This window comes from Puntigrus tetrazona, chromosome 9 (genome assembly GCF_018831695.1).
Source record: "Puntigrus tetrazona isolate hp1 chromosome 9, ASM1883169v1, whole genome shotgun sequence".
Lineage (NCBI taxonomy): Eukaryota > Metazoa > Chordata > Actinopteri > Cypriniformes > Cyprinidae > Puntigrus > Puntigrus tetrazona.
In genome coordinates, this window is record NC_056707.1 from 10,390,028 (window position 1) to 10,405,868 (window position 15,841).

The 15,841-nt window shown below is 39.0% G+C and overlaps 2 protein-coding genes across 6 annotated transcripts in view; both read left to right on the plus strand.

Moving 5' to 3' along the window:
* The window catches only part of il1rapl1a (interleukin 1 receptor accessory protein-like 1a), a 66,500-nt gene extending 61,297 nt beyond the window's left edge, over positions 1–5,203 (plus strand). The window contains exons 9-13 of one of the 3 annotated variants that reach the window (XR_006251850.1): positions 1,010–1,156; positions 1,338–1,508; positions 2,133–2,177; positions 2,395–3,630; positions 4,135–5,203. Coding sequence is in view for 2 of the 3 variants with exons in the window: in XM_043249611.1 (XP_043105546.1) it covers positions 1,010–1,156; positions 1,338–1,508; positions 2,133–2,177; positions 2,395–3,116 (1,085 nt within the window). In the remaining variant the exon portion in view is untranslated. Of the gene's footprint in view, positions 1–1,009; positions 1,157–1,337; positions 1,509–2,132; positions 2,178–2,394 lie in introns of all 3 variants that reach the window. The other 2 variants (XM_043249611.1, XM_043249612.1) reach the window with 2 other exon arrangements.
* A 7,114-nt stretch (positions 5,204–12,317) lies between these two features.
* LOC122351198 (E3 ubiquitin-protein ligase TRIM39-like) lies at positions 12,318–15,468 on the plus strand. 3 transcript variants are annotated; one of them, XM_043248101.1, is made up of 7 exons: positions 12,331–12,925; positions 13,090–13,391; positions 13,492–13,587; positions 14,030–14,260; positions 14,355–14,377; positions 14,450–14,571; positions 14,648–15,445. In XM_043248101.1, exons 1-7 carry the CDS (start codon positions 12,712–12,714, stop codon positions 15,184–15,186), a joined length of 1,527 nt encoding a protein of 508 aa, XP_043104036.1. In that variant the 5' UTR covers positions 12,331–12,711; the 3' UTR covers positions 15,187–15,445. The 3 variants fall into 3 exon arrangements, with proteins under 3 accessions (XP_043104035.1, XP_043104034.1, XP_043104036.1); XM_043248100.1 differs by having other exon boundaries at positions 12,318–12,925; positions 14,087–14,260; positions 14,355–14,571; positions 14,648–15,468; XM_043248099.1 differs by having other exon boundaries at positions 12,323–12,925; positions 14,355–14,571; positions 14,648–15,461.
* The last annotated feature ends 373 nt before the right edge of the window (positions 15,469–15,841 follow it).

A 15,841-nucleotide genomic window follows, 5' to 3' on the forward strand; every position in this document is an offset into this window, starting at 1 on the left:
TCTGCAGATAATCTCAAAGCCACATACTCACAAACACACACACACAAACCAAATCTCTCATATGCACCCCCTCTCTCTCCTTCAACTCATTGCTGAGCTCACAAACACACACACACACACACACACATGCTTTCACAATCTTTCAGCTTCTCTGAAGCATCTGAGTGTATCTTGCGTGTTTTCCTCCATTAGCTGTAGCACAGAGGAGCTTTGAACAATATGAACATCATTAGCACTTAATCATTCTGAAGTCATTTTGCATTTCTCACCCCTTGTGTATGTCCTTAGCGCAGCATGAATTTCCACACTGGTCCAGGCTGGTTTGGTGCTGATCTGGCTGGTAGATTTGCTAGTGAAGCTAATTGACAAAGGAAGTCTTGCCAGCACACCTAGCCTCCTATGCTAGGGATCAGGGACCATTTAGCGGAAATTTCTTGAGTCTTAAATGAATATCTGACAAGAACTCAGTCTCCCAACTAAAATCGCCATGGTTACAAACTAATGAAATCGTATTCTAGGCTTAGAATGTTTCTGTAATAGAATGCAACTGTCGGGCGCTGGAAGTAAAAACCCTGTTTGTTTCCTCCAAGAGGGAATTGATTTTGAATAATAACTTATGAACCTTCAAAGACAGACCTACTGTGAGCTTCAAGGTTGTTGATTCATAGTGTAATTCGACTTATTTTTTTTTTAAATAATCATGTTAAACACTGTAATTCCTTGTGAGAAAATACATCACCCATGATTCTGAAGAGAAATCACCAATAAGAGAATCAAGACTAACAAATTATGTCAAAAGAGCTCCCTTTCCAATGAAGCACTGTAAAAAAACGACTCAAATGTAACACTTGTATGCATATTTAACTGTAAAATATATAAAATAATAAATTAATTTGGTGCATAGAATTGCAGTTCTTCCCTCGCAAATGTAGTAAAAATGTATGCCATGCTATGTTATTCCAGGAGTCTCGTATTTATGTTCTTTCTTGTTCCTTTTTGTGTCTCTCAGTGGAGCTGATGTACACAGTGGAGTTAGCTGGAGGACTGGGTGCGATTCTTCTGCTGTTGGCTCTGTTATTGTCTGTGTATAAGTGCTACAGGATCGAGCTGCTGCTCTGCTACAGGCATCACTTTGGTGGGGAGGATACGGACGGAGGTAAACGCCACGCACACTCCCCCTACAGGAACTAATGAGAACGACACTGCAGCAATTCAATATTTGATTCTGTTACATTATAAGGAACTGTTTTAGTTACAGCTCTTTTATTTATCAAATGTTGTAACAATTCTAAAAATGTATTGTTACGCATTTCTTTCTTTCTTTCTTTTCCCATCAGAAAATAAAGAGTACGATGCGTACCTGTCCTACAGTAAGGTTGAGCTGGATCAGTGGGGTCAGGAATTACAGGAAGAGGAGCGCTTTGCTCTGGAGATCCTCCCTGATGTCCTGGAGAAACATTACGGATACAAACTCTTCATCCCCGACCGAGATCTCATTCCTACCAGCAGTACGTGCCGAATGTGTGTTTTGTGTGAATGTACGTCTTTGTTAGCGTGTTTGTAAATGTTGTCTTAAATGTTTAAAACATTTTCATTAGCACATGACGTTCACAGAAATGTCATGAATGGTCAGAGAAACAAATTCATGTGAAGTTTTAGAAAACGATCACGAAAGAAAGTTGTGAAGAGATTTGACAAACAGCACTAATTGTACACAACTAATACAACGCCTCAATCATTCATAATGAAGTGTGACATTTTCGACTCATAAACACGATAGCAGGACTGGATTTATCTTGCTTCCTAATACTGCAAAGTAATTTAATCGTTTGTAATTAAATCTAATTAAACTTCCTCATCAGCATTAATATGACCAGAAAGCCTTATGGTGGCTAGAAAATAGCTCAGTTAAATGAGAAAATTTTATCTTAAAACTTTCTGTAAAACAAAACAACAATTTTAACAGCTCGTTGATATTCCAAAATGTGGGTAACAATAATATCACCACCTTTGTTTTTCATTGCAAGCCATCAGAGCCAGGTTATGTGACACGGTGTGTTTGTTTGCATCATATGTCAGGTGTTTTTGCCCTGTATGTGTGCTGTGTCTGAAAGCCGAATGTTTATGTCCAGGTATGAGCAGTCAACATTACCAGGATGACACACATCTTCTTAGAGGTACAGCTTTGTTTAAATGCAAAAACACTCGTGCACACATGTACGGTGCGCACAACACGCATACATTGTGCATGCAGATTGTTCTTCATGAATGACTGTGGATGTTCTGTCCTAAATGTGCGTTTGTCTTCAGCCATGCATTATTTTCGGTCCTCATGCGATCTGTTATTTTGCCATTACAGTTTCTTTCTTTGTCTGTGCCGCTTGTCTCCTGTAGCGTACATAGAGGACGTGTCGCGCTGCGTGGACATGAGTAAACGGCTGATCATCGTGCTGACCCCCAGCTACGTGCTGCGTCGCGGGTGGAGTATATTTGAGCTGGAGTCCCGTCTGCGCAACTCTCTGGTTTCAGGGGACATTAAAGTGATCTTAATCGAGTGTGCCGATCTGCGAGGAGTCATTAACTACCAGGAGGTGGAGGAGTTAAAACAATCCATTAAATGCCTGAGCGTGGTGCACTGGAACGGCCCGCAGAGCAACAAGCCCGGCTCTCGCTTCTGGAAGCAGCTCCGCTACACCATGCCATACCGCCGCCCCCAGCAAACCCTGACCAATCACGCGCTGGACGCCAGCGAACCCGGCCCCTTCGCCGACCTGCAGACCGTCTCGGCCATCTCCATGGCAACGGCCACGTCCGCCGCCTTGGCACCGGCTCACCCGGAGCTGCGCCCGTCCCTGCGGAGCTCGTACCGCTCGCATTCGCTGGCACGGCAGAAACACTCACACTACCGCAGCTACGACTACGAGCTGCCCTTCACGGCCGGAGGAACGCTGCCGCCCCAGCACACCTACTGCAACCTGCCCCTTACCCTCCTGAACGGCCAGCGGCCCGTCAACAACAAGACCCTGCGCCAGCACAGCCTGGATGAGCACCACGGCAACAATGCCATGCTCCCGCTGCTGCCCAGAGAGACCAGCATCTCCAGCGTCATCTGGTAAACACGGAGAATCCCGAACGCGCACGGTTCGGGCCGCCTGGCACACTGGGGACTGAATAAGCTGGCACACAGCACAGGACACGATGAGGTTAGTGGCTTCCTGTGAGCGGAACGATGGCTCTGTCCATGCTAAGTGGGTCTGAGGATGAGCGTTTAGATCCGGCCGCGAGGGACGTCGCATCTGTAGGCGTGAACTGAGCATATAAAGTCACACCACATGGAGGTATACAGGGTCTCGTGTAGATGTTAGCGTTATATTTGTAGCACCGCTGTCTTCCTGTCTCCATGTTGGGTTTGATCACGCCATCTATTTTTACTCGTTGACGCTTGATGCTTTTCGTTTTGTCCCTTGCTCTTTTTTTAGGTTCGACATGGACATTTGATTGAGATTTTTTGCTTTTTCTACCTTCTTTTGAAACGGACTGAAATATTCCTCGTTTGATTTTAGCTACTGTCGTTTTTGCTCGGAAGCTACTGCGTTTTGTTCCGTCCCTCTTTCTGTTGTCCGATGTAAGGTATGTATTTATGGTTTTAATTGCAAAATTTTCAAGAAGGAAATATATTACAAATTATGCAAAATATAGGAAAGCCTAAAGGGGTCGACAGAGGTGATCGGAGAGCGGTGCTGTCTTCTTTTACCAGAGGATCAGCACCATTTCTCAAATATTAAGGGGATTTTAAATGATGAGAAATCTATTTTTATATCTGAAGAGTGCTGATTCTCTCTAATACCACAGGGTCAATGGGACAATGGGACTGGAGACTCTCTTATTTGTGAATTTGGGTATTTTATACAGTTTGCTACGTTGTTCTCATCTGTGGAGAAAAGGAAATGTTTTATGTTACAACTTCTGAAACAATAATCAACTGCATATTTGTTTGTATTTTTTTTATGTTCATAGTCCATAGGACTTTTGATCCACAGACAGACCTTTTCACTTTCTTTCACATTTCTAATGTTTAACTCTCAGTCTGACGTCTTAACACACTGGCTACATGCTTGTCTTTTTCTCCTCTAGCTGCTGTGTGACTCAGATACATGCTGGCATGTTTCACAGAGGAACGCAGGCCTGTATACTCGCATTCTAGTATAGAGTGTCAGATAACTCTGCTTGATAACATACCATATGATTTAATAAATGCCCAAAGTCAACATGTATTTGTTGTATGTTGTCTAGAGGTTTTCCTGATCTAGGGGTCTTCACTTATGGCAGCATGTACTGACTCTAAGGGGGAAAAACATAAAGCTAAAATCAGAACCAAGAGGTTTGACAGTAAAAAGAGGTCTAACTGTATAAAAAAAACGAAAAAAAAAAAAAATCTGAAACTATTCCTGTAATTTCTTTTCTCCTATTTTTCTGTTCTTTTTTTTTTTTTTTCAAAATTGAGTTGCAAAAAAATTGTTTATAAAAATAATTAGAATTATGTATGAATGTTTACCTCTTGAGTATGCATAGAGACTAGTTGTGTATCCTGATTTGAATATTTACTGTATTATGAACAACAGCTATCACAGAGAGATGTGTGATCTCTCTAGAGGCACAATCATTTTTCTTTTTATATTGTTTCTCACTGTGTACAGTAAAGTCACAAACCACTATAAGCTGGTCGGTGAAATTTTGTGCACGTGTGTGTGTGTGTGTGTGTGTGTGGGTGGGTGGAGTGCACTGGTTTGGATGGTTTATGGGGACACAATTTGTATGATGACATGGGTATGATAGAGGTAATATGGATGTGGGGTAGGTTTAGGTGTAGGGTTGGGGATAGAATATACAATTTGTACAGTAGAAAAACCATTGCACCTATGGAGAGCACCCATAAACCACCAATACCAACACAAGTGTGTGTGAAGAAGTGTATCAGACCTGATGTGAATTCTCTCACAGTGGGTTGTTTGTGTAAGACACTAATTTGAGAAACGAACACAAAGTTTTAGGTTCTAGGTGAGTTGCTAAAACTGAATATTTCAATTATGCTTTTGAACAAAATGCTACATACTGGATACTACAGCTGAATAAGCAAAAAATGATTTCATATCATATGCATATGAATGCACCTCTTTAAATAAAAGAGAAAAACAACATCTAATATATGCACTTATTTCTGTATTACTACAGACTGTGACATCTAAAAAGATTCTATTTTATGCTTTATAATCCTTTGGATTTGTTGTACAATGGAAATGTGTCTTTGAAAATAGCATGTAGAAAGATACTATAAATAAATATTTTACATAAAAAGACTACGTAATTATTGAACATAAATAGATCAATGGACCTTAAAAACAATTAGTAACAATTCTTAAAACATCAAAATGGCATCACAGTAACTTGAGGATAATTACCATGAATGTAACACTTTACGTTGAAGTTTAATTCATAGTTATTGTACTGGATATCATAAACTAACAATGAAAAATACAATACAGCTGTTATTATCTAGGTTAAAGGAATAACTCACCCAAAAATGATTTTACTAAAGAGCTTTCTACATGTAAATGAGTTTGTTTCTTCATAGAAAGAATAGATTTGGTCCAAACTGTATGGAATTTTTCTAAAAGCCTTAGAAAAATTCATATGACTACAGTTGATCAATGAAAATCTTGTGAAAAGCTGTATTTGTAATAAACAAAGACATCAAGGTGTTTTAGCAAAGGTGTTTTTCCCTTGTAAACCGTTCTTAATCTGTACCCGTTTCTCTCCTGAATCAGTTAAGACGAGCTTCTCACTGGAGACAGCAATATTATAGATAAATGACTAAGTAAAAACACCTTGAAGGATTTTTTTCCTACAAACATTTCACATATTACCTTTTCACAAATATTCACTGCTGGTCTGCAAGTCATTTGATCACTTCTGGGATGTTTTTATCGGAACTCCCATTCTGACGGCACCCATTCACTGCAAGAAGACCCATTTTTGAGCGAGTAACATAATGTAAATTTCTCCAAATCTGTTCTAGTGAAGAATCAAACTCATCATATCTTAGCTGGCCTTGGGGTGAGCAAATTTTCAGCTATTTTTTTTATTTGGGGAAAGGGGGGGTTGTGGGGATTGTGTATTATTCCTTTAATCTTAATTTATAAAAATGCTATTGTTTACTGTTAATTCATATTGATATTGACCATGATATATTACACAATGTTATATTATACATATGTATTAATTTACAAATTTAAATAGATGCATATATATATATATATATATATATATATATATATATATATATATATATATATATATATATATATATATATATATAATTAACTGTTTAATAGTCGTTTTATTAACTATTAACTGTGATATATGACGATTAACTAATGATAACAATGTTAACTTTTTATAGAATTTTGCTGTCCTGTGGAATTTTCCAACATAAACGTTTTAGTTTTTTTTGTTGTTTTTTTTCCCTTGACTTCTTGTGGATGTAGTCGGTGCTGCTGTGAAAGTTACTGTCTATTATAGTGCAGAGATATTTAAAGCTGGTGACCTTCTTCACATCCTGTGCTGCCAGCTCAAGCGTAACTTTCTAATCATGGCTCCTTCGTCTTGGTGATATTAATGTGTAGGGGCTGTTATCAAACCTGAAGACACGGCTGTCAACATACTGGAAATAGACTATTTACATCCTTCTAGCAAGCGACCAAAGCTGTATCATCAGCATACTTGAAAGGAGCAGGTCACTGTTGTTACACTGCACTTGACTGCTATATATTAACCTGATATAACAGGGGAGATGCAGCAGCACACATCCCTGAGGAGTGCCAGTCGGATGAGGCGCTCTTCATACAGACCTGCTGAAGCAGCACTTCGATGCAAAGGACTAGCCTGCTGTTCACATTTACATCATGTAGCAGGTACTTTGGGGTTGGACTGTATTAAAGGCAGAAGAGTTAGTTTTGTTCAAATACTGTTGGACGTTATCAAGCATAGGTTAGCTTGATAAGCAAAATGCGCCCTGTCCATAAATTCACCTTTTTCAGATTAAAATACTTTGCATATGCTGTAGAGGCCCCGTGCATTTAAAGAGAACTGATGTACGATCAATGGGTCAAATGGCATTCAGAGATTTTGCACATGCAGTTCTCGGCACAGGGATGTAAGAGATGTCCTTCCAGGCCAGGGTTATAACATTTCTAAAACATTCGTGGAAACACAGATCCCTGATGTGCAGCATTCCTTTAAAACCTTCGCCCTTCAGCACATCTCGATCCTATAACCTTCAAACCTAAGCTTTTAAAACCACTTTAAACCTCAGGCAAGGTCTATCAAACCAATATTTAAAGTTTGTCTTGGTGGACTTAACTTTTTCCAGTTCAATAACTTGAATATACATTGGAATTTTTTTTCTCATTTTACTTTTATATGTTTATTTTTTTATTTTATTACAACTTGAATGCACGTCAGACGCACATCATTCACAAGAAATGCACAAGAACCAGGGCTATTAATAACCACGTTAGTTTTTTTAATTAATTTATTTATTTTTTGTTTGTTCCCAAAAGGTTTATGCTTAAGCCATTTATAAAATAGAAGGATTCTGTTTTTGTTTTGATTTTATTTTATTTATTCATTAATTTAATTTATTAAATTATTTAATTTTTTTATTTTTTTTTTTTTTTTGTATGTATAATTCATTTTGCAAATAAAATAAATGATTGCATTGTGCTGTTCTTTATATGTCAAAATGTCGTTCTGGAAATTAACAAGTAGCCTACACCCACTTCTGTTTAGTCACTAAATTTAGAGTAAATGCAAACTTTTAGGTTAGAAGGTTTAGGTTAAAAAGCTCCCTTCAGGACGACGTGTGAGATTCATAAATTGTACAGTAGGAGGCGATAATACTCCACTTCAGTAACAACAAAACAAAAACTAAGAGAAGCAGGCAGACCCGTTAAAATCATGACACGACAGTTTGAGCGAGATGTACAGACAACAGCCATTAAAACAGCACACGTGTGAGGACTCTGTGATCAGAGTTTTAATCCATCCAGATGCACTAAATACAGACATAAACCTGCGAAAAGAAACGGATTATGAGGTCGTTTTGGATGAATTTGTTGGCGAACTTCAGGACTCGACTCTGGCCATCTGTGTCTAATGCAAAACTCTGTTATCGAGGTTAAAATAGTCATTCAGGATATTTGGAAGAAGACCAGAGAGAAGCGATGCACGACTGCAATTCCCACATTAGTAGGACGAGAATAGATGGACAGTCTGAAATCAAAAAGCCCTGCTAAGTTCTTGCCAGAAGCCAAATTTATGCAGGCAAGCTTGAAGCAGTTTTAACAGACTTATGCATAATACAGCAAAACAAATTAAACTGTGTTACCGACTAAAGGGAAAATGTTTATTTGTTCAATTAATTTCTTTAATTAATTTTAATTTTTAATTAATTTTTCCTTTCTAGTGAATGTGCAAGATTCATTAGCTGCTGTGGAAAAATAACTAAATGGTCTGTCGTCCCTTTTTCATTTATCTTTTGTTATATTGTTTTTTTAAAATGGGGAAATTAATTTGACTGCCCAGTAATGTGCAAAAATAAAAAGTAGACAAACCAGCATGAGAAAAACAATGTGATAAAATTATATATTTGTTTAAAATGCACGTTATGAAACTTGGCCGGTGTCTGCTTGTTGCTTCGCCGTTGAAGAGTCGTAAAGAGAGGCCTAACTAAGTTAAGGAAGGAAGAACAGTCAGACAGTGGATACCAGCCATAGAGGGCCATAGCAGCCATAGAGGACGAGATGAAAGCTGAAGATGCTTTATTCCTGTTCCTATTTGCGATTCAGTATACTGGAGATAAATGCTGTTGTTTTTGAAAATGAACTTAAGTGTTCTGTAATCTGACATTTTTACAGAACTGTGATGGCATTTTGAAAGGGTTTGTTTAGTTTCTCTCGCTGCTCTAAACACAAAGCACACAATGAATTCATCTCCAGCGCTCACTGTAATCTCATCGTGTCTGAGGATCTGACCAGTGTGAGATACAGCGATGAGGAACAGACTCTTCCTGACAATCCGGAGCGCTTCGACATGTTTGCGTGTGTTCTGGGCTCAGAGGGCTTTGACTCTGGCTCTCGCTGCTGGGACGTCGAGGTCGGAGACAGTACAGGCTGGTTCCTGGGAGTGATGAGCGAATCTGCTCAGAGGAGGAATAAAATCTTCTCAAGGAGTGGAATCTGGCTGGTGGGTCATTTCTGTGGTGAATATAAAGCACACGAACCTCCACGATCTCCAGCTCTCCTCCCGGTGAAAGAGAAACTGCAGAGGATCAGAGTTCAGCTGCACTGGGACACTGGAAAGCTGTCCTTCTCTGACCCTCTTACTGACACACACATACACTCTTTCACACATACCTTCACTGAGACATTATATCTTACCAGTAAGGTTGGTCTGCTAAAGTCTTGTATTCTGTCGGCACTTGTCCTCTGTTTCTCAGGAGTCTGTTTCTCGTAGGAGTCACTCGTGTGATCTTCTGTGGTCATATTACATATTAAGGCAACCATTTTTAATGTAAAAAAATGTGCTATACTCGTTTCTATCATATTTATCATTAAATAATGTGTATTTTGTGAGGATCTTCTTGTTACTAAGCAACATTTACCTCTGAATTACCATTTATTTCTATAAAAAATAATACAAATAGAAAACATATATTTCATATTATTTTCAGTTAATATAGTGTTTAAGTTTAAAAGAGAAATAAAACTGAATGGATGTCAGGCAGGTTAGTGCCCTCTAGTGGAATAAAGAAAAACATACGCAATATGGCATAGCAAATACAAGTCTATAGCCCAATATACTGCGTCGAAACTAAGTCGTACCCTCTCTAAACACACGTCATGTGTGTGTGTGTGTGTGTGTGTGTGTGTTGATATATTTTAATGTTACACCTTCTTGTTTAAAATAAAGCAAAAGTGTCTTATCATTTGGTATACTACATAGCATTGTACATCATTAGGATAGAGATAGAACACATTATAGGGATTTATTTGACTGCTTTAAAAATAATAATAAAATTGGCAGCTCCTGAAATGGGTCTCATTCATTCAATGACGTGCATTTATTGGTTGATAATGTAAAGGTGTGAATAATTACATTTTAGACCCATTGTCATTAATTTTGCCAATGAAAATAAGGCAACATTAAAAACTATGACCACAAAAAAAAAAAAAAAAAATTATATTATAAATAATATATATAAAAATATATAAATATATAAAACTGTCAGTATTCAAAACTGACACCGTACAGGCTATTGCAAACAAAATAAATATCCAGTTAATTTTAATTCCACATGAATACAAGTGTGGCAATATTAAGACGATTTAGCCCTCTAACCATGTCCACGTTTTTGAGTGTTCACAGCAAGTGCCACAAAAGTCATTCACCTCCATACCATGGCGATGAAGTTAAAAAATTAAACCTGAAGTGCAAACACCAGAAGAGAAGAGGACGGGTGCTGTACAGAAATTGGATGCAGTTCATGACGTAATTTTGTGCATTTTTCATTTTCAGGGCTTAAAGGAATAATCACCAAAAAATTAAAATTCTGTCATCATTTAGCCACCCTCAAGTAGTTCCAAACCTGTTCGATTATTTTTTGTTTTGCCAAACAAATTTTTTTAAGTTTAAGTTTGTAACCAGGCTATTTTGGGCTACCATTAACTCCCATAGTAGGGTAAAAAATACTACGAGAGTCAATGGTGACAGAAAACAGCCTATTTACAAACTTTCTTCAACCTTCCTTTGATACCCAACTCCTCGAAAGGTGCTGGATTCTTCACTACTCTGGAGTTGCCCACAGTGAGAGGCAATTTCCAACAAACACCGTTCGAGCGTAAATCAATACACGTGCCAATAGGACACCCTAGGGCGGGGGTTGAACCCCTCATCCTGGTGGTGAACAGAAGTCGAGCTGAAGAAGGAGTCCTATCAAGCGTGGCTCCTGGGACTCCTGAGGCAGCTGATGGTACCGTGAGCCAAGCGGATGCAGTCCAGGTGGTTGTGGAGGCAAAAAATTGGGCCTGGGAGGAGTTTGGTGAGGCCTTTGAGAAGGACTATCGATCAACCTCAAAGAGATTCTGGCAAACTCAGGAGGGAGAAGCAGTGCCTTGCCAACACTTTATACAGTGGAGGTGGGAATCTGTTGACTTCAACTGTGGATATTGTCAGGCAGTAGAAGGAATACTTCAAGTATCTCTTCAATCCCACCATTGTGTCTTCCACTGAGGAAGCAGAGGCCGAGGGCTCAGAGGTGGACTCGACCATCACCCGAGCTGAAGTCGCCATGGTAGTTAAGAAGCAGGACTAGCAGACCGGGGTGGTGGTCCCTCTATGCCAGGGTACTGGAGAGAAGAATTTGTCCAATAGTTGCCCCTCAGATCCAGGAGAAACAATGCGGCTTTTGTCCTGATTGTGGACCCTTTTTAGGGTACTGGAGGGTTCATGGGAGTTTGCTCCACCAGTCTGTTCCACTTTACACTTTGTGGATTTGGAGAAGGCATTCGACCGTGTGCCTCGCTTTGTCCTGTGGGGGGTGCTCTGGGAGTATGGGGTCCAGGGACATTTGCTAAGGACTGTCCAGTCCCTGTATGACTGGAGCGTATTGAACTTCAGCAGGGCTGCCCTTCTCTGCCAGGATTTCTAGCTACAGACTGGGCCTGGAGGGGAGGTGTTTTTTGGGGACCATCTGCTTTTTGTAGAAGATGTTGACTTGTTGGCTGCATCAAAGCAGGACTTACAGCAGACAGCGATTCCAAATAAACATTTTGTTTACATGCTTCCCAATTATTTATATTAATAATTTGTAGTATTTGTACATGCTTTAAATTTGTATTTTAATGTTGTAATTAGCAATTCATTTAATGCTCTTTTTGAAACAGATTTTTTAGGCGGCAGCATTAATCAATGTTTCTTAAGGGTCAAGATCATATATGCATCTCCTGCGCTCCATCAAGCTACTCCCATAATATCTGTCACCACTTAAATGAATGCACGACTTACATTAACTATAGCATGTGTGTAAGACTCGAATAAAGTCATAAAGTAATTGTTATATCGTGAATAAATATTATTTATGCCTTGTGTGTAAGACTCGAATAAAGTCATAAAGTAATTGTTATATCGTGAATAAATATTATTTATGCCTTGTTTTTATTACAGCAAGTCCGGGATGAGCTTCGAAGAACCAAACAATTCAAGATCGGGCGAAATCGTCAGCAATTACATGCAGTTAGCGACGTACAAAGAACAGGCCCCTGTTCCTTACTTTGTTTGTTATTTAAGTAGGATCACCGTTAATTACATTATTAAACTCTGTTCTTAAAATGCCCCGCGAATGTGTCCGTATGATTAGTTCATAGGCACTTTTAAAATGATACCGTAAACTTTTAGACGATTATTTATGGCTGTATTTTGAACAGAACCATCATCCTGCGCTTTGCTGTCGTTTCTCCGGACCGCCCACTGTGCACAAGCGACCAATCACAGCCCAACGCGGTCCAATGATGTTTCAAACGGTGCCCGCGCCATTTTGGTAGGCAAAGCGGAGCTCAGAACAAGAGTAGTGCAGTTCAGGATTTCTTTAGCACAATGGTAATAACCTGTGCTGTGAGGGGTTGTCGTAGCCGCTCCTCGGGTGGTGTCAAAGTGAGCTTTTTTAGAATACCGCGGGTGAGAACACGCGAAGGAGAGGAAACTAGAGCACTTTGTGAAAGGAGACGGGCTACGTGGCTAGCCAGAATAAACAGGAGTAATGTGAAGATCTCCGACGGCTGCAGAGTGTGCTCGGATCACTTCGTCCAAGGTAAACAAACACAGCACGTGGAAAGTCCTTTTTCTTACTATTCTTGCGTAAAAAATAATTGAGCTTAGGTCAGCTGCAGATTGTATTGGGGGGGTTTTCTGGCTCTTCTGTACTTTATTTTTACTGTTAGCGTGTTTTCTTAAATCTAGCCCATTTTTTTTTAGGTAGACCAAGTTACCTTCATGATGAAAAAAATCCTGACTGGGCACCGTCAGTTAAGTTGGAACTAAAGGACGCTCACAGCCAATCAAACTTAAGCAGATATCAGGGAGCCAAAAATAAACAGACTTTAGGAAAATGTGAAAAACTTGTACTAGAGGCATCTGCTGTGAAAGAAGGCACTGAACGGTCATGCATTAGAGCTACATGTGAGTCAGTGTCCTGCGAAAATGATTTTCAGACAGAGACCTGTGATTCTGACACTGATGCTGCATCGTTAATATCCACAGACAGCACGGAGACTAAGGTGAGTTCATTTATTATCTCATCTGTTCAGGAGGTGTTTTCCCCAGTAATGCATGGCATAAAAATAAGGTAAAGGTTTATATTAAGCTCATTTCTTTCAGGAGAGCCTCAAAACTCAACTGAAACCCTTACAGGAGAAGATGAGAATCTTACAGGAGTTTCAGCAAACCTTGCATCAAACTGCAGAACGCATTAAGGTCTGAATTTAATCATGTGGTTTTAGGCCTTACAATGCTATCTTGAAAATATACATATCACCTTGTTTTATTTATTTATTTACTTTTTAAGGCAGAAGTAAACTATTACCTGTGAATGATTGAAACTTCAGATCCATTAGCCACTATGGGTAAATAACTATAATAAAGTGCAATCACTATCTGATCAGTTATGATCTGAGGAAGCATGATTATGATAATAAATTAAAATAATATGATGACAAATGGCAATTTGAAACATCAAGCAAAGTAACAGTAAAGCTAAATGGCTGAAAAGTTACATAGCTAAAATAACTGAAAGCGACTGACGTAGGAAGCCTTGAACATGTTAATTAAAAACGTCTGTGCACAAACCTGTTATAAATAACGTGAATAGATCATAGTTTACGCATTTTGTCTTTCTTGGAAACGTCTTTGCTTGCAGATTCAGGCTAAATGCACAGAGAAGCAGATTAAGGAGAATTTTGTCAAACTTTACCAGTTGTTATCTAATGAAGAGGCAGCGAGGATAAAAGCGCTGAGAGAGGAAGAAGAGCAAAAGAGCCGGACACTGAGAAAGAAGATTATGAGGATGAGAAAAGAGATGTCCTCTCTTTCTGCCACAATCTCAGCTGTAGAGGAGGAGATGAAAGCTGAAGATACTTTATTCACACAAGTATGAAACAAGTGTTTTGGTTTTTTTGAATAGAAATTACTGCATCTTCATTATAATGGAAATGAATGCAACATGCTTTTTTCCTTTTTGACAGAACTATGATGCCACGCTGAAAAGGTTTGTTTCGTTCCTCTTCTGTTGTTCTGAACCCAGACCCACAGCGTCACTGAATACTGAGTGTTTTTCCAGAGTTTCCCAGTGTAAAGCACCGGATCCGGAGGACATTTCTGGAGTTCTGATCAACGTGCCGAAACACCTGAGCAACCTGAAGTTCACTGTGTTACAGAAGATGCAGAAAACTGTTGATTACAGTGAGTGAAGCACAGAATGAATTCATTTCCAGCCGAAGGCGTTCAATTTATTTCATGCCTCTGTGTCTTCCTTCAGCTCCCGTGACCTTTGACCCCAACAGCGCTCACTGTAATCTCATCGTGTCTGAGGATCTGACCAGTGTGAGATACAGCGATGAGGAACAGACTCTTCCTGACAATCCGGAGCGCTTCGACATGTTTGCGTGTGTTCTGGGCTCAGAGGGCTTTGACTCTGGCTCTCGCTGCTGGGACGTCGAGGTCGGAGACAGTACAGGCTGGTTCCTGGGAGTGATGAGCGAATCTGCTCAGAGGAGGAATAAAATCTTCTCAAGGAGTGGAATCTGGCTGGTGGGTCATTTCTGTGGTGAATATAAAGCACACGAACCTCCACGATCTCCAGCTCTCCTCCCGGTGAAAGAGAAACTGCAGAGGATCAGAGTTCAGCTGCACTGGGACACTGGAAAGCTGTCCTTCTCTGACCCTCTTACTGACACACACATACACTCTTTCACACACACCTTCACTGAAACATTATTTCCGTTTTTCGGTGTTGGCTGTGACATTTCTCCTCTGCTCATCTTACCTGTAAAAATGACCGTAATAGAGCCAAATTAATAGTAAAATTGTTTGTCTATTAAGATTATGAATTGATGCATATTACCACTTTCAGTAACTTGAAATAAAAATGTCTGCAGTTATTTTCTGATTTTGACTTTTTTTCATTCATGTAGCAAAGATGTGAGAATGATCTGTATGTGCAGAGAATAAATTAATTTCAATATTTATTACCTTGCTGAGAAAACATGTATGTGTGAGTTTCATATTAACATCCTAAGATTTATATCTACATAATCCGGATAGTGTAATTTCTAAATGTCTAAAACCATGGAAAGGTTTATTTTGAAATAAACTATAAAACTTTTATTGCCAAAGCAACATTTCTCATTTTAACTTTATGTAATAAAATAACTAACTGAGCTGTATGTGTGTGTATATAATTATAAAGTTCAAATAAGATGCTAAAAATGACAACAAAAAATATAAACTATATATAACGTATAAAAATATATAACAGAAAATATAAAAACAAAATTAATAAAAACTAATAGTATATCAAATTATAACATTTGGACAAAGCTTTGTCGTTTATTTAGTTAGTTACTGTGTTATATATATAACCAAAAGTTTAATTACAATAGTAATTTCAGTAAGCATTTTGAATGCGAAAAGATATTTAGTTGAGGGACAGAAAGGCAACACATGCGCACTG